This window comes from Schistocerca americana, chromosome 3 (genome assembly GCF_021461395.2).
Source record: "Schistocerca americana isolate TAMUIC-IGC-003095 chromosome 3, iqSchAmer2.1, whole genome shotgun sequence".
Taxonomy (NCBI): Eukaryota; Metazoa; Arthropoda; class Insecta; order Orthoptera; family Acrididae; genus Schistocerca; species Schistocerca americana.
In genome coordinates, this window is record NC_060121.1 from 164210778 (window position 1) to 164230640 (window position 19863).

At 40.7% G+C, this 19863-nt stretch overlaps 1 protein-coding gene and 1 non-coding gene across 2 annotated transcripts in view; one reads left to right on the forward strand and one right to left on the reverse strand.

Moving 5' to 3' along the window:
- LOC124605522 (E3 UFM1-protein ligase 1 homolog) overlaps window positions 1–19532 on the reverse strand; it is a 65388-nt gene extending 45856 nt beyond the window's left edge. Inside the window, exons 1-7 of the mRNA XM_047137265.1 lie at window positions 19263–19532; window positions 19030–19175; window positions 18670–18911; window positions 18398–18587; window positions 10372–10521; window positions 10089–10264; window positions 7948–8136 (exon numbers count right to left, since the gene is read on the reverse strand). Coding sequence (XP_046993221.1) covers window positions 7948–8136; window positions 10089–10264; window positions 10372–10521; window positions 18398–18587; window positions 18670–18911; window positions 19030–19175; window positions 19263–19342 — 1173 coding nt within the window. The 5' untranslated portion in view covers window positions 19343–19532. The remainder of the gene's footprint in view (window positions 1–7947; window positions 8137–10088; window positions 10265–10371; window positions 10522–18397; window positions 18588–18669; window positions 18912–19029; window positions 19176–19262) is intronic.
- On the forward strand, window positions 11925–11999 carry Trnat-ugu. Its single transcript has one exon. It is a non-coding gene; the product is annotated as a tRNA-Thr (tRNA).
- Window positions 19533–19863: the final 331 nt, after the last annotated feature.

Consider the following 19863-nt stretch of genomic DNA (forward strand, 5'->3'; position numbering starts at 1 on the left):
GAAATCACCAGGTCGTGTTGTATGCTTTATGTAAGTCAAAAAAGACGGCAACCAGGTTTTGCCATCTCGAAAAGGCTGTTCCGATGGTAGACTCAAGGGACACAAGATTATCAGTGGTAGAGCGACCCTGGCAGAGGCCACCCTGACATGGAGACAGTAAGCCATGTGACTCCAGGACCCGACCCAACCACTGACATACCATATGTTCCAACAGCTTACAAAGAATGTTGGTGAGGCTGATGGGCCTATAGCCATCCACATCAAGCAGGTTTTTACCAGTTTTCAGCACCAGAATGATGGTGCTCTCTCGCCACTGCGATGGAAAGACAATATCGCACCAGATCCGGTTGAAGATGACAAGGAGCTGTCGCTTGCAGTCGGATGAGAGATGTTTAACCATCTGACTGTGGATCTGATCTGGCCCAGGAGCTGTTTCGGGACAATGTGCAAGGGCACTGAGGAGCTCCCACTCTGTAAATGGGGTGTTATAGGATTCACTGTGGCATGTAGTGAATGTGAGGACATTCCCTTCCAGCCGCCGTTTGAGAGTGCGAAAAGCTGGGGGGTAATTCTCCGACGCAGAGGCTCGAGCAAAGTGCTCAGCTAAGTGCTCGGTAATTGTGTTTGCGTTGGTAGATAACACACCATTTATGGCAACACTGGGAACACCTGTTGGGGTCTGGTATCCAAAAACACATTTGATCTTTGCCCAGACTTAGGAAGGCGATGTATGGCACCCAATGGTAGAGACATATCTCTCCCAACACTCCCGTCATCTGATAAGTTGGCGAACGCGGGCACAGAGTCGTTTTAAGGCTATGAGGTGCTCCAGGGAAGGGTGCCACTTATGCCACTATAGAGCTCGCCGATGCTCCTTAATTGCTTCAGCGACTTCCAGCTACCACCAACCGACTGCCTTACGATTTGGGCACCCTAAAGCGTGAGGTATCGCAATTTCTGTCGCAGAAACAATCGTTGTAGTCACCTGCTCAACCATCACATTGATGTTACCATGTGGGGAAGATTCAGTGGTGACAGCAGAGGTGAAAGTCTCCCACTTTGCCTTGTTTACAGCTCATCTAGGCAGATGTCCATGGGCCTGATGCTGGGGCAGTGACAGGAAGATGGGGAAGTGGTCACTATCACACAGGTCATCATGTGCTCTCCGGTGGGTAGATGAGTGAAGTCCTGGGCTGCAAATTGATAAATCAATGGCCAAGTAACTACCATGAGCCACACTGAAATGGGTGGCGGCCCCAGTATTTAAGAGGCAGAGGTCGGACTGAGACAGTAAAGTTTCGACATTTCTGCCTCGGCCAGTAAGCATGGTGCCACCCCACAAGAGGTTATGGGGGTTAAAATCTCCCGAAAGTAGGAAAGGTTTAGGGAGTTGATCAATCAGTGCAGTTAATACATTCAGGGGTACTGCACCATCTGGAGGAAGATATACATCACAGATAGTTATTTCCTGTGTCATCCTTATTCTGACAGCCACAGCTTCAAGAGAGGTTTGAAGGGGCACAGCTTCACTACAGACTGAGTTTAGGACATAAATGTAAACTCCACCTGTCACTCGATTGTAGTCGCTATGGTGGAAAAAACCGCTGCGATTCCACTGGAGGATGACGTCATCGTGATACTGGGAAGGCATGGAACATTCATTCAATGAGGCAGTTTACGCCTCAGGTCACCTGCTGCCACTGACTTTTTGCTTGAGCAGTATATATCCATTGTGTCTGAGGGGCCAGTGAGAACTAGGTCCTCAGGAGACGCCAGAATCTCAACGTCATCCTCAGACACAGAGCTTGTAAGTAGTGGTGGTGTGGGTGCCACCACAGCGCCTTGGTTCTTGGGGGTCTTTTTCTTTTTAGGTTTCTCTCACTGCTCATTAGGTTTGTCTGGATGGGAGGGCTTAACTGATTCAGTCTCAGGGACTGAGGAGAGCCATGAAACCATAAATAATACAACCAGCTGCTTTTGAGCTCCCCATAATCAAGGGGCCAAGTGTAGTCTTCCGGCTCTAAGACATGACTGGGGTTGGCAGGGCTGATGGTACCAGAACTGTTTTAGCAGCGGCGTAAGACGATGTCATACATACAGGAGGCAGGTATTCAAATTTTCTCTTAGCCTCAGTGTAGGTCAGTTGGTCCAAGGTCTTGTACTCCATTATTTTACTTTCTTTCTGGAGAATCTTGCAGTCTGACGAGCAATGCTAATGGTGCTCTCGGCAGTTGACACAGATGGGAGGTGGAGCACATGGATTACTGGGATGTGATGAGCATCCGCAATCTCGACATGTGACACTGGATGTACAGTGGGAAGACATAAGGCCGAACTTCCAGCACTTAAAAGTGCCACATCAGAGGAGGGATGTAGGGCTTTACATCAGAGCAGTGGGCTATCACCTTGACCTTCTTGGGCAATGTATCACCCTCGAAGGCCAAGATGAAGGCACCAGTGGCAACGTGATTATCCCTCGGACCCTTGTGGACACACCGGACAAAATGTACATCTTGCTGCTCTAAACTGGCACGTAGCTCATCGTCAGACTGCAAAAAAAGGTCCCTGTGAAATATGATACCCTGGACCATATTTAAGCTCTTATGCAGTATGATGGTTACAGAAACATTCCCCAGCTTATCACAAGCGAGTAATGTCCGTGACTGGGCAGAGGATGCTGTTTTGATCAAGACTGACCCAGATCTCATTTTGGACAATCCCTCCACCTCCCCAAACTTGTCCTCTAAGTGTTCAACAAAAAACTGAGGCTTCATCGTCATGAAAGATTCCCCATCAGCTCTTGAATATACAAGGTGACGGGGCGAATAAGATCTGCTGCCATCCTTAGCCTGATGTTCCTCCCATGGTGTGGCCAGGGAAGGGAACGATTTGAGGTTGTACTTCTGTGTGTTAAATTGAGCTCGTGAATGCTTAGAGACTGCTGGTGGTGACGTGAATGCTTAGAGACTGCTGGTGGTTCACCACCAGCAAGAATGATGGACTACACTTCATTGGGTGTCATCCGCCCTCATGCCACCCACTCCGACCAGGGGCCCTCCCCACAGGCGCCACCCAGCCACAGCAAAGGCCACCTGGCAGGATGGCCATGCCGGGAGTCCCGAAGCCCCAGCGGGATGGGCATGTACCCCTTGGCATATGTGGGGAGTTAACGGCAAAGGTGTCAGCAGAGCAATCCCTGTGTGGTCAGGGGGCTACAACAAACAGGGTACATGGCGGCCCCACCACAGCAGACTGGCTACCGTGCTGGATATCAGGTGCAAAGAAGTCCATGTTCATCGTCAACTCAGACTGCGACACCGCATAGTGCATGGTGGAAAACGCACCCAGGAAGTTGTTCTCACCCAAGAAATGGAGAATGAGTGGGGCTGTATTGCGACAATGAGAAATTGGGCTAAATCTCAATGCACGATGGATACTATGCACCATGTAAGGCGCCCTTCCCCAATTGGCTCGCTCTTCGGGAAAATTTTGAAAAATGGAGGTCAAAGCCTACAGGTGCCATCACATAAAGACCGAAACATATGAGACTCCTTTTAATCACCTCTTACGACACGCAGGAATACCTTGTGTCTATTCTAATCCCCAGACCTGCAGGAGGGTCTTCCAGTCCAGACTGTGGAGGAATTAGGTTCCTTTCACAGTATGCTGACGCAATAGCACCATACTTAATCGTATACAACCGCTCACACAACGAAAGACTGAAAAGCTGCACAGGTCACACCAATATTCAAGAAAGTCAACAGGAGTAATCCATTAAATTACAGGCCCACATCATTAACATCGAGGATGCAACAGAATTTTGGAACACATACTGTGTTCACACAAGGTAGTGTTATAGACACTCTGCTGTTCCGTATCTATATGAACAATTTAGCAGACAATCTGAGCAGCCGTCTTAGGTTGTTTGCACATGATGTTGTCATTTATTGTCTATTAAAGTTATCGTAAGAGCAAATCAGACTGCAAAATGATTTTAGATAGATATCTATATGGTATGAAAATTGACAAGGGACCCTAAATAAAAAAAAGTGTATGGTCATCTACATGAATATGAAAAGAAATCTGTTAAATTTTGGTTACACGATAAATCACAAAAATTTAATGCTGTCAATTTAACTAAATATCCAGGAATTGTAATTAGACAACTTAAATTGGAAAGCACGCACAGAGAATTTTGTCAGGAAAGCAAACCAAAGATTGCATTTTATTGGCAGAACACTTAGAAGATGCAACAGATCTACTTAAGAGACTGCCTACACAATGCCTGCCTGTCCTCTTTTGGAGTACTGTTGCATCGTGTGGGATCTGTAACGGATAGGATCCACGGAGTAGAAGGGCAACACATTTGGTATTATGATGAAACAGGGGAGAGAGTCTCACGGACATGATACAGAATTTCGGGTGGATATCATTAAAACAAAGGCGTTTCTTGTTGCAGCGAGATCTCCTCACAAAATTTCAATCACCAAATAACCCCTCCAAATGTGAAAATATCTTGTTGACACTAACCTACATAGGAAGATACAACCATCATAATAAAGTAAGTGAAGGAGGAGGAAGAGGAGGAGATTATTGTTTAACGTCCCGTCGACAACGAGGTCATTAGAGACGGAGCACAAGCTCGGATTGGGGAAGGATGCGGAAGGAAATCGGCCATGCCCTTTCTAAGGAACCATCCTGGCATTTGCCTGAAGTGATTTAGGGAAATCACAGAAAACCTAAATCAGGATGGCTGGACGCGGGATTGAACCGTCGTCCTCCCAAATGCGAGTCCAGTGTGCTAACCACTGCGCCACCTCGCTCGATAAAAGTAAGTGAAATCAGGGCTCACACAGAAAGAAAAAGGTGTTCATCTTTTCCGTGTGCTGTTTGAGAGTGGAATAACAGAGAATTTTTGTGAATGTGGTTCGAGGAATCCTCAGCCAGGCATTTAAGTGTGATTTGCACAGAATCCTTGTTGATGAAAGGACCTGAGACTGTGTTTTTACTACTTTTAAAACAGTACTATCTGACAAACCTGACACTTTGCCAATTTTCTATTAGGAATAGACAGTTTCTGGACACTAGGCGAAACTGCTTTGTGTGTCTACAATGCGATTTTATAAAGGTCTGTAAGGCAATGCCTTTTTGTACCTCTAGAGATTGCTACTAATTTCACCTACAGCCATTTATGCTTCACAGCTGAAAACTGTCAGAAGTGTTGCCAGGTGTCAGGAATTTCCCTAATTTGATCTTACTGCACGAGTATCTCAATAGTACAGAATATGACTTCATATATCCTGATCTACATTATGCAGGTGGTTCTTACTACCACAGCAATTGTTGGCCAACATTAAAGGATATATGTACCAAGTTTGGTTGAAATCATTCCAGTGACTTAAGACAAGATGTGGGAGCATGCACACACAATTTTTATAATATGTGTGGATTTTGGAAAGGGTATAAGACAACACAATTATAGAACACATACAATATTCAGAATACTTTTTGGAAACTAAGTGGTTATATGGTTTTCTGATTCATGCACCTAATGCCAATGCTACTAGATGCTGCAAAACTTGTGTATTGTAGGTGTGAGCCTAAAATGCATCTGTGCCTATTCACGTAGTTATATAAAACTACAATTGTCTTCTCTCAGTTTACACGCAAATGAAAGACTGTTTGCCTTGCAGATAAGCATCACTAGCTGTCAAACCAAATGGCAGTCAGCTACTCTGGTACACATTGAAATCTACAACCTGACAAGACAAGGGGATTCATACGCCTCATAAAATTTTTGAACCCATGTTATAGGCATATAATCACTGATTCTTCAGTTTCTCCTGGCATATTTGTTGCTCAAACAGTCCACAGGTGTACTGCTGGTCCATAGTGTCCAACGGGCACAATATTTCGGCGATCAGACACGTCGCCATCGTCAGGCGTGCTGCCAAACTGAGCTCCTGAGGGCGGGTGGCTGTATTAAATCCCCTCCCCTCACGAGGTGTTCTCTTCGCGGTCTGCGCCCGTGTGTCAGCAGTAGCTGAGAGGGTGGGGAGGAGGGTTCTTTGTGACAATTAATCAATTAATATTCCATATTCTGAATACCACATTGCATATAAAAACTTTATTAAAGAATAAATGATACAAAATTAAGTGGAAATTAAATGTCACAGTAAATACTTGTATAACTTGTGTTACAAAAAATGCTAAAAGCATAACATAGCTGCTCACTTTTACAGGACAGTTTAAATATGGTGCTGCAAAATAGAATGACCTTGTCTCTTCTGAGGGAATGGATGCAGGTATGACCGTCCTCAGCAGTGACAATATTGACCACAAAGGTATCTCTCATAATGTTGACACATTTTATTTACAAGTCTACTTGATTGCAACGGATTCAATACTCTGCTTGTCAAGAGGAAGATGGATTTCCTGGAAGTCCAGGGCAAGATTCTATATCTGATACATTTTTTGGTTACTCTGAAAAGCACTCTGCGAGTTTGAGCAGGCGAGTTAAGCCTCTGCATATTTCATCTCCTTGACAATAGTGAAACAAATATATAATTTTGTAAAAAAATGCAGGGCATTCTTTGAGTAAACCATGGAACACCCAACTTAGTATCTGTGGAACCATCTGTGTCATCAAGTTTATCTTTTTAAATGTAATGGGCTATAAGTTTATAATTAAATTTTCCAATGCTCATGCAGAATTATTTTCTCTATTGTGCACTGCAAGAACTGATGATCTGCAGGATGGACAGTACCCACCTGTGCAGTTCAGATGTGTGAGTGTTGGGAATAAGAAGGCCTAAAGACACACATACTGAAGCAGCTGTTGGAACCATCAGTACTGTGGTATGCAGCTTTTTTAGCAATCATATCATAACGCTTGTACTTTGGCACAATGTTGAGGTCAGTCATTAGTGCAGGCAGACATTTGATACGTTGCCACATATGCGAAGAACACTGCACAGTAATCATAACACAATTTCTATTTGATGTGGCTGTTTTCACATGTGGCATCATATTTCAACATACAGGAGGTGGCTATGTCTGGAATGCAGTAGGAAGTGGTGAGTGGTCGTAAATGCCAAGTCTCGTCCTTGGGTCGTCCACATGGGAACTGACCTCTGGAGTGCCAAATTGGGAGTAGGTGTGACATGGGAATGATATGGCATAATGCTCACATTTGAGTAAGCAACAGAATACTATAATAGCTGCCTTTTTAGTTTTAACAAATGACCACTAGATGGCACTACTGAGATGTGACATTACTGACTGTTATTCCAAAATGTGTAATTTGTTATTACTGAAACAATGACATCTCAAAACTGGCCAAGTAGTTTGCTTACAATGAGTGTTTAAAGCAGCAGTTTGTGAAAAACATAAATTTCATAGGACATTTTCATTGGACAATTTGTTAGATTTTTGTAAAGGCCTAACTCAACAACAACATAATTTATTTCCACTTTTGGCAATCAATCACCTTTACAAAACTAGATTACAGAATTTCATCATGGCTGAGCTTCTGTGAAGCAAAACCCAGCTGGAAGGCTACAAATGCCTGCCTGACAACTCACTAGTAACCGACACTAAATTATCTGCACTGAATGGGTATAAGGGAAGTTTTAACATTTCCAAGGTTTGTTCAAAAGTTGCCTGAGTAAACATTGAATTTTAAGTTTATGTCAAAATAAAAAGAGACAACTTGGGGTTTATTAAGTGGTTACATAAGAATAATTTTATTAAATCAAAAATTTCCAAACCAAACATATGAGAGTCATTTTGTATGGTTGCCAATAAATTTAGTCCATTATAATGTGGATTCTCATTGTTCATTCTGTACTATTAAATAATTAAAAAAATGAATAAACTGCCTCATTATAGGAGAGGGAAAACACTTTCTCATTAATAACTATGATAAGAAGAAATATAACAACTCACATTTTCTGCTTTCTTCTGAATCACTGTGTCGAAAGACTTAAGGAGCAGATGTAAAAAGGCATCAGAAACCAAAACAGTCTTGTTAAATATATGCATTTCTTGATTCGGGAACTTATTTTTAACATTCTTTACAACTCTTTCCAACATATGTTCAGCATCTTCTCTCTCAAATACTGGTGGAATAATATCCTGTGAATAAAATGCAAAGGAATATACATAACTGTAACTTTACCTGTGTGTTTTTAACATACAAAGAGTTCTATTCAATGGCAACAATAGCTAGATGTCTTCCCAAACACTTACAAATTACAGATCAATGTGCAAGCAGACTAATTTATTTGCAAAATATATGAAAATAGTGCCCTGCATTGAATAAGTTCACAATCAAAATACACTATAGTTTTCAGAGAAGTGACTTTTTAAGATGTATTGGAAACTCAGTGATAAGAGCTTGTAAAACAGATTTTGTATTGGGTATCACAGAACAGTATCCTGCCTCTGACTAGTATACTGTCCAGTTTATGACACATTCAGAAATTATCAAATAATTGAAAGGTACACCGCAAGAAAAAAAAGTATGCAATCACAAAGGATTTATCCAAATGGGACAGAAATCGGTACATGTGTTGTACATGTACAGACAAACAAATGAGTACAATTTCTGAAAAATCTGAATGGTAAGAACTTCACACATTGAGAAACTCAATAATGCATTGGTCCACCTCTGGCCCTAATGCAAGTAGTTTTTCAGCTTGTCATTAATTGATAGAGTGGCTAGATGTCCTGCTGAGGGATATCTTACCAAATTCTGTCCTTGTGGTGTGTTACATCATCAGAATCCCCAGATAGCTGGAGGGCCCTGCCCACAAAGCTGCAAATGTTCTCAAGTGGGAAGAAATCCAGTGACCTAGCCAGCCAAGCTAGGGTTTGGCATGCACGAAGACAAACTAGAAACTCTTGCCAAGTGTGGGCGGTCGTTATCTTGCTGAAATGTATCCCAGGGATGGTTTGCCATGAAGGACAACAAATCGAGGGGTAAAATATCGTTGACATACACTGTGCTGTAAAAGATTCCACAGATGACAACCAAAGGGGTCTATGTAAAAAAATAATGGAACCCTAGACCATCAGCCCTGTTTTTCAGGCCATATGGCGGGTGACAGTAAGGTGGGCATACCACCGCTGTCTGAGGAGTCTCCGTTCATATCTTCGGCCTGGAATCACATTGACTGGAGTAGAATTGTATTAACAGAGCCCCAATGGCCAGATGATATGTCTGGAGGTGCCCCAGACAGCGGCAGGATTTCTTTTTACAGCACAACCCCTTTTGTTATAATCAACAGGACTTTTAAAGCATAGCGGTACTTCGACAATATGCTACACCAAGTTTTGTTGCCCTTCATAGCAATCCATTCTGCACTTACGTTTCCAAGATAATGTCCATCAGCACACGGCTGAGAGTTTCTAATACTTGTCTTTGTGGTTTCCAAACTCTGCCTTGGCCAGCAAGGTCACCATCTCTCTGCCAAATTGACAATTTTTGGAGAATTATGGGCAGAGCTCTCCAACCATCTCAGGATTTTGATGATCTGACACACCAAATGGACAGAATTTGGCAAGATATCCCTCAAGAGGAATCCAACAGCTCTATTGATGGATGTCATGCCGAATACCTGCTTGGATAAGGGTCAGAGGTGGACCAATGTGTTGTTCAGTTTATGAAGCCCTTCTCTTAAATATATCTGACATATATAGAGAAAATATACTCACAAAATAGTGGCAGATGAAAAGAAAAAGAAGTATATAAAACACTCAGGCTTTTGGATCTGGGGCTCTTTCTATGGGAAGAAAACAAATGATTAAACAAAAAAAGGCTGGTCAGGGCTTAACGTTACTGGGAAAGCCACCCAGTGCCAGGGGGCAAGGGACAGTAACCATGCAGGAATTATGGAGCTTGTGGTCCATTTAATAGAAAACCATGTGTGTCTTGCTGTATTATGTTATGACTTAGAGTGCCTTTTGTTACTGCGCTGTACTTTTATTTATCACGTCGTATTTTAATTATTTTGTATATCTAAATCCTGGACATGTGAAATAAAATAAATAAATCTGCTTTATATGTAAGGCACTTCAAAACTTACCTTTATGTCTACCCATGATCCAGTTGACATTGCTTCCTCAACAACTGATTCTATTTGACCAATAAGTTGAGGGCCCACAGCAAAGTTTTTAATTTTTATAAGCTTTTCTTTTGGGAATCTTTCATTAACAAAAGTATGTACATTGTTTACACCCATTCTTGAGAGGTCGTCATAATCTGGAAATTAAACTCAATGCACTTTTTCTTTCTAATATAATGCAACTAAGAATTATGTTTAGCTTTCTCTCATGAATCATTCTTATACTACTGAAACCAAAGCTCACCTAAGTATCCATTCTGCTTATAAAAGTTGTCTGCATAATCCTGTAATGATTTGGCAAAAATTGCTGGCATATAAACACTGCTACTTCCAGCCTGTCGGCCACTCAAAAATCCTTGCACTTCTTTTTTCTCAATCAGGTTATCTATTATAGCTGAAACCAATTATCAAGAGACATTACTACAAAGGTAATTCTAAGAAGGAAACAAAAACAAAAATGAGGAGACACAACCGCTCACATTCAGATGAATGATGGATTGTGCATAAGTACACAAAAAGATAAGAAAATTTAGCTATCTGCTGGGTGACCATTCTTTATTGTTGATCAGGAAACATTAAAATGTATGAAATAATTGTAGCAAACGGAAATGTGCACAAAAGTAAAGACCAATGCAAAAACATTGTTGTCAATGCCACTCAGTGAAGCAAGGTTTCAAAATTTGTAAAACACAACAAGTTCACTGTGTCATATAGGATCATTGGATCTAACTAGAATCAGTTCTACAACACTTACTTATACAAAACACAGGGAGTTCTGGGATGCAAACACAAATCAGATTACTTTTCCATGTCTGACTAAAATAATGACAAGGAAAGAAATCTCTTACAACCAAAGACTTTCCAAATGACAAAGGTGCTAGCTGACATCTGTGAGATCTCAAATTCATAGGTAGCATAATGGTGGTGTTACATCATCCAGATGAAGTACAATGTACTTCTACAAACATGTCAGTGAAATCACTAATTTCACCCCCTGAAAACTGACATCCACAGCTACCAGAATTTAAAAAAATACCACTGAAAACTTCAAAGTATCGTCCAGATTTAGACATGAACGCCCGGCAAAACTGAAGTTAATGTCCGAAAAAAGCTCTGGAGTCTTAGCCTAGGGTGATAATATCACAATAAATAAATACAAGGGTGAGTCACTTATTATCCACGATTTAGTTATATTTTTGTTTATTTTGGTAGTACTGTAATTTTACATTGATCATGCATGCTTTGTTTATTTGTTGCTATATCTTTGCAATTTTCAAGCTGCTGTGCTGTTAATCATGCCTGCTCCGCTGTCTATTTGCACCAAAGAAGAGCAACGTTCAGTGATCTGTTTTTGGACGTCAGAAGGCGTATCATGGGCCGAAATTCATTGAAGACTTTCAGTACAGTGTTCTGCCACAACGGAGTGTCTACGAATGGATTGAAAATTTTTGAAATGGTCACACAAGTGAAATGATAATTAAATGGACACCCTAGCTGCAAATAGGCGTTGATGTACTTCATTGGGGACATGTTGAAAATGTGTGCCCCGACTGGGACTCGAACCCAGGATCTCCTGCTTACATGGGAGACGCTCTATCCATCTGAGCCACCGCGGGCACAGAGGATAGTGCATCTGCAGGGAGTTATCCCTTGCACGCTCCCCGTGAGATCCACCTTCCCAACTTGTCCACACCACTATTAGGTGCACTACGAATGTAGTGGTGTGGACATGTTGGGAATGTGGATCTCACGGGGAGCGTGCAAGGGATAAGTCCCTGCAGACGCACTATCCTCTGTGCCCGCGGTGGCTCAGATGGATAGAGCGTCTGCCATGTAAGCAGGAGATCCCGGGTTCGAGTCCCGGTCGGGGCACACATTTTCAACATGCCCCCAATGAAGTACATCAACGCCTGTTTGCAGCTAGGGTGTCCATTTAATTATCATTTCATTTCTAGCAAAGCTGCATGGTCATCCACGGTAATTGTTCTTTCGGGAACAGATACTACCGTCATATATGGTCACACAAGTGTTACGCACGATGAAGGAGCCGAAAGACTATTTACCACCACAAATGAAGAAACCATTGCATGTTCACGTGAAATGATTCTCTTAGACAGATGATTCACTATTGACGAAGTGGCACATCGTCTGCAAATTAGTCACTGTTCTGCCTAAGAAATCATCCACAACTGACTTGCATTTCATAAAGTTTGCGCAAGATGGGTCCCTGCATTTCAAAGCAAATGCCGAGGATTGCTGTCAAAAGGTGTTGTGATGTTGCACGACAATGCCTGTCCGCATACTGCTGCCCACACTGCTGAAATACTCCAGAAACTCAAATTTGAAGTACTGGATCATCCTCCATATAGCCCCAATCTTGCCCCTTCTGACTATCTCTTGTTTGGTCCACTCAAACAGGCATTAAGGGGACGTCTATTTGTCTCAGACACAGCAGTGAAAGAAGTGGTGCATTCCTGGCTCGCATCTCAACCGAGAACCTTCTTTTATGAGGTCATCAGGAAGCTTGTACAATTATGGACCAAGTGCGTTGAAACACAAGGAGACTATGTCGAAAAATGATGTTCTTGTAAGTTTCCTATTTGATTACAATAAATTTTTATAGCTACTTTGTGGATAATAATTGACTTACCCTCGTATTAATGGTGTTGAGGTGTCTCAAAGCAAAATATGAACAACAGTGAATCTGGGAATCTAGAGCTTTATGAGCACTGTTAGAGATGCAAAAGTATTAAATAAAAAATGAGAACTGCCAATAAACACACTTTTTAATCATCATATTCAGAAATCATGTACAGCACCTGCCTGAGAACTCCTGCAGAAATCTTCATTTCACTCTCGTCAGCATTAGCTGTAAATATTCTGGTATTAAACTAAAACACAACCAGCTGCTAGTGTGAAATAAGTCAAATGCTATACATTCTTCCTGAGGTTTACGATAACTGAACATACAAAAATGGATGAAAAAATGAAGCTAAGAGGAGAAAATTTTAAAATTTCAAAAACAATACCTGAAGTTACTTCCCTTTCCAAAAGGGGAATAAATCTAGGTATCATCATTAAATACCACAGACACCTGACAAGAAAGTGTAAGGAAGAATAGCAGGCAACAGTAGTTACATATTACTAAAAACCCAGATTTTCAGTGAAAAAGAGATGTGAACTGATTCAGGAGGCTTATGATGCATCAGAAAATAATTTTGGTATTGACTGTGTTTCCTAACAGCAGCTCCACAATACAAAAAAACTTCTTGTCTCTAGCTAGAACAATAAACAAGAAATTCCATTAGGAAGTGTAAAAATTCTTGCTAGCTTCAACTTGCTTGGTTCTCATTACCTTACTTTTCTGCTGTAGCAATGAACAGCCATAAAATAAGGTCTCAACATTACACCATTCACATTATTTACTGATCTGTTACTGCTGGACTATCTACTTTTCTCAGAAATGAAAAAGGATGTGAACAGTTCAAGACTGGATTGTCATGAGGAGACCCAGAAGGCTGAGTAAAGCAGCACTTTTGTGTCCATTCTTTCCCATTGCATGCTGTTATTGATAAGGGTTCCCGTGATGAATGATGGGGAATGAACATAATTAATTATTAGTCAGATGTGGGTACCCAACTACACTGCTCGTTTGTAACACCCTATGCTTTGTCAATGAAATTAGGTAGTACTTTCCAGTCATCCATTTTCTTTAACTGGTGTGCTTACATGAAAGACTGTATTATGTAGGAAGCTCCGCGAGATCCTTCGTAGGTGTTTCACTCACAGCAATGTAAGATGAGCTATGAAGTTACATCTTAACCTCAATCTCAGAAATGCAAGTATTGTGGGAAAGCAGCCAAATATTTGTGAAAAACCAACATTATAACTGTTATAGCTGCTCGTTTCACTCATAGCTATTTAGGCTGCCTCTCAACCTTTCCAAAGCCTCAGAAATTAATAAATATTAAGAAACAAAACATGAGATTGAGCTGCCATATACTATCATTCTATCGGCTAAGATCGACGACAATGAACTGCCAACAGAAGCACCCAACAGAAAAGAAGAAGAAGAAGATGGTGGTGGTGGTGATTGGTTTGTTGGGTACTCAACTGCGCGGTTATCAGCTCCTGTACAAATTCCCAACCTTTGCTCAGCCCAATCTCACCATATTCATGAATGATGAAATGATGAGGACAACACAAACACCCAGTCATCTCGAGACAGGTGAAAATCTCTGACCCCACCGGGAATCGAACCCAGAACCCTGTGCTCAGGAAGCGATAACGTGACCACGAGCTGTAGGCACACAAAACAGAAGAGTCGCAGACACCATAAGTGCACTTTGGTTGAAGATTGTGGCCAAAACACTCACGATAATTCAGAAAGAAGGCTTCTCTGTAACCAAAAAGAGAAATTTTTCCTGAGTGATATATCACGTCAAGTGGGACATATTTCCATAAATAAAGTCAAAACTCTTATCATACTGATATTGGCTGGCAATGTATAGATGATGGTGTGTGTGAGGAACAGACTTTCTAGATAACAGTTAAAGAGTATGCAATTACTGTATCCAAATACCATCACCATATTCCACTAGTCACAAATGCTGCACCAGTTACCATACAACACCAATACTAAATACAAGTCACTGACTCACTCAGACAAGACAGACAGCACACATATTCTCAATTATGTTTTGGGAATGTAACCAGTTTTTGTTTCATATCATGGACAATACTACATTTGGGCACTTGCCAGGCAACTTCAGGTGAGCTGTCGAAGGCTGACACTTGCTATCCATGTCATACAATTTATTAGCACACTGTATGTAATTGCATGTGTCATGATCATAACTGCAAGGCCAACAATAATGAAACAACTCTCATTGGCAGAATTGCGAAACTTCAATGTCTGGTGGGTTGCCACTCACTATTGTCTTTGCTGGGAGCAAGTCATGGAAATAATAGCAACCCATGCATTAACCAACTGACAACTGCTGTTGCATTAATAATGTTTTGTGGCATGTATACCTAAGTAGACTCTTTAATAATGGAGCTCCAAAATGAATCAGCAGTAATCAAAATGTTTTATTGTATTCCCTTGTACACTTGGTGGAAATACAATGTTCAGCAATGGCAGACTTTGAGAGTTGCAAAACCCAACGGTAAAGATGATATCCTACGTAATGTTCTTCCATGGTGCATGTGATCCAACCTGAATAAGCGGTACTGTATTGGCAAGGTAGAGGATTAGACTAAATGATTCAATGGGTGTCAAGGCACTGTTTATTAACAAGTATGCAATGTACAAATATGGTCGATACATGAAAAAATAGGTACACTCACCATGTTTAAGAAGCCCATCCTGTGGCCTGCATACATGCTAGATGGCAGCCCTGTGACAGTACTCTACAAGATGGTGGCAATGCAGAAGAGTTTTTGTGTGATGGATATACGAATGACTAATCAAATTTCATCTTTCAAATGGACAGGGTTCCATCTCAATGGAGCACAACTGTCCATGGCTTTCTCAAGAGAGAACTGCCACATCAGTCGTGATTTCTTCTTGTGGAGTTATGTTGAGAACAAAGTTTATATTCCCCAATGCCCACAAAGCTGCAAGAACTGCAGGAATGGTCAGCTGCTGCTGTGATGGACACTGATGCAAACGCACTAGTAAACATATGGACAGAGCTGGATTACTGTTTGGATGTGTGCTAGGTGACGAACACATTGAACATTTGTAGAATGTACCAGAAAGTTTATGAGTGTGTATCTTCTCATGTAACTCCCATCTTTGCAGGTTGAACACTTGTTAATAAATGGTGCTTTGAAATCTGCTGAATCATTTGGCTAACACTGTATTTTAATACTCCAGCCTACCATAACAAATTACCTTTCACTGAACAAAAATATCTGCAATGTTAGATGGTGGATGGAAAACCATTTTAGCTTGAAATTTCCAAAGGATTCTGTCTATCTTGAATGAGATATTGCCAACAAATGGAAGATCAGCTGAAATGAAAAATCAAGAATTTAATGAAACTTCCTGGCAGATTAATCTGCCAGGAAGTTTCATACCAGTGCACACTCCGCTGCAGAGTGAAAATCTCATTCTCAAAAATTTAATGTTAGCTCACGACACATGCATATTAATCATGAGCAGAACCTAACCATGCAAAATTTACATTAATAACATTTCTTCAAGCATTGAAGATAACTGTGAAGTGGTTTTGTATGAAGATTAAGCAAGCATAATTGTTATAGATTTAGATTAGGAACTGAGTAATATCATAAGTCATAATCTAAAGAGAAGTAGCTCTTGGTTGCCTCTCAGTTGCAATGAAACAAGGAATGTCCAATTACTTACACATTAATCTGATCACACTAGCATTAAGCTCCCACATAATGTCGGCATGATTAGTGAAGCAGAAGACATTAGGTTTCTGGGACTGAGAGAAGATGGTAAACTATCACTGAATGCACCTTCATATAATCTCCTGCAAGAGCTAAACACAGATACCATTACAGTAAGAATGCTGTCTACTGCTAGCACCCATAACACGTCTTGTCAAGCAGCATATTTTGAGCTCAAATAATATTTTAAGTCCAAATCAAGCCATCTGGGTCATATGCGTGATGAAAGTCGAGAATAAGGTGAATCGTGTACTTTTGTGTTTTGTTCTAGAATATTGTCAGCACTTGGTGTGAAATATGATGGGAACAAAAGATGATGTGTCAGATGTTTGAGTTATGCAGCCAATGACAAAGCAGCAGGCCGACGACGTATTTTGAAGTAAACATTTGGAAGAAAGGGTTAAACATTGCTGTAAATAACAATTATAAATTTAATTGCTCCTTGTTTAAGTCACATCTATTTAAACTGTGCTAGTATCTGCAAACCAAGGACAGTGTCTCAACCCATGACTTATTTGAAAAAGCAGTGAAATATTTTTCTAGTCTGTGTTGCTTCGCAATCAATCTGCATGAGCACCCATAGTTAAAGGATCAACATTTTTTTAATGAAATCATGGGAGAAGGTAGCTAAATCAATGTTTTTCACTAAATCATGGGAGAAGGTAGGTGGCTTAATGTTTTTTTAACTAAATCATGGGAGATGGGAAGTGTATCAATGTTTATTTATGTATTGACTGTGCAACTCTATTGTGAATGAATATTGATCCACCTGCCTTCTCCGATTATTTAATTAATAAACACTGATCCACCTAGTGTGTTTGCACAGATCGACTGTATAGTCATTTCACCACCACATCTGATACACTTTTGCTACTCTGCAATTAATCAATGAGACATACACCAGCATCAATCCACTTTACTGCACTCACTGCCATTATTACAAAATATTTCTCTCAAAATTCACTGATATACCAAAAAACAGCAAACAAAACAATGGTTTCAATTTTGACACTAGAAATATGTTGCCCCTCTTCTTGCCTCTCACTGATTACATCAAAGGATCATTCCACTGACTATATGAAACTGAAGTGTTGCAAACCTATGAGCAGTAGATAAGCGCCGCTGTGACTTCTGCTGGCCCTGATCTCCACTTTAGCCCATATGCAGTATTAATTCATTAAGCTTATGCAAGCTGCTAATTAAATTGCCAGGAAATCTCACAATGACATTGCAGCATGTTAACTGCAGGCAACTGCACATATAATACAAATCACAGATAAAAAGTACATGCTCCACAAATTTTCGTAACTGGTGTACACATATAAAGACAAAGTGGAATGGATGAGAGTAGCATGGAGAACACATCTGGATGCAAAACATAACTTTTCTACAAATGAAGAGCAAAAGGACAGCCAAAAAATAAGAAATACCAAAGTGTTAATGACACGCATGTTTTCGTTCCAAACCACTAACTTTACCATGTTAGAAATCTACCCAACCATATTTCTCTTTCACTAACTTGCATATAAACACCAATCAATAAACTAATGACAACAGCTAATACTATATAACAGCAATATTTACAGTATACATAACAAAAGCAAAACTGCTTTGCTCTGCAATTAGTAAGTACACACACACACACACACACACACACACACACACACACACACACACACAAAGTGCACGTGCCGCAATCATGTCAACATATCACAGTAAGAGTGTAAATATGCCAATGAGTGTTTATTCAAAATGAGGTTCAACAAAGCTACCTCATTAATACCCCGGAAAGCAAACTGCACATGCAGCTTAGTGCTTTAGTTGATAATGCAAGATCAGCCTCCACATACCATAGAACAGCCGTTCATTTAAGCCACACTGTTTAACCAGTGTCGCTATACGAATAGGCGCAGTTGCTGCAGCCAATGCTCCACGTATACATGCTTTGTTACGAGCAATGTAAGAGTCTGTGAAGAAAACTCTAGGATCAGTTTTGTCTTGTTTTGCATGTATAACCTTCCCAAGATGGTTCTGGACAACCTGCAAACAATCCATATATAAATATGGAGCTAAGTGGCTTAAAACATTACTGCACATTAAAATTTACATGAGAACAACGTACTGACTGCAAGAAATCAGCTGGTAAGTCATAAATCCTAGTCAGCTCTCCTATAGACACCTGACCTTCCTGAACTAGTTTATCATTAATTTCTTGCGCTATCTGATTAAGATAGGTTTTATCAATCAATTGGCCAAGCACAACAGTGCATCCCGAGTCTGTACGTTCGATTTCTGCTGCTCGAGCTGATATATGACTCAGATCAACGCATAAGATTTTTGCAAGATCCACCAAATTAATGCGACCTGTAGAGACAAGGCATTCTAATCAGTAAACAATATAACAAACACTGCCAATCGCATGTAATAGTTTTATTATAAAGTGACAAAAACTGCTAAATAAAGGGACAGAAATCAGCGTTACCTCCATGCACATACAGTTCGTCGCGGATTTCTGTTGTTAACTGCTGTGGAGTGATGTAGCCCTTCCCGTCATTGGTGAAGATCACATCCAACAACTTCAACTCAACAAGTTTAGTGACAATTTCTATACAGTTTCTTTCTGACAATCTAAAAAATAGCGGAAAAATTGTTATTTGTGCTTTTCAACACAGAATAATGGAGATAACAGAAACTAAAAGATTATTTGCGGGTTACCTCTGAACAGTGGAGCTTAGCTGAGCCCTTTGAAAATCAGCTGCTAAACGCTTAACCTCATTCCAGTCAACAGCTGTCATATTTGATATCGATATCACAGCACAGTTTTATGCTTAAATCGTTTCTTTCCTTTCAGGAATCAACAACAAAAATAAGGTACAACCGACAGCATATCATTAATTACTAAATCTATGTTCTTTCGTTGATCAGGAAGATCCTCCACAGCCCACAACAACACAACTGCCAGGCGCTCACCAGTGCGATGTCAGAGATGTGCTGACTGCTGACGCTACAATGGTAAAAGAAAACTTGTATGTGTACACACATGCAACTACCGTGCCAAGAGCAGTGGCGTCACTGTAGTTGCGTGTGTGAACATGATTTTATGATAAACGAAATTCATTATACGTAGCTTTAGAATAAGCGTCCTTTGATTGTCTGTTAGCAGTTGAACTTCGGAACTTCACCAGTGTTTGTTTACAGTTGAAACCAAACAAACACCACAAAACTAATGTCTTGTCAATAGCATGAGACTCAATTTAACACAGTTTTGTACAGATATACGAAAAATAGATTACACTCTCAGAAATACTTGTTTTAC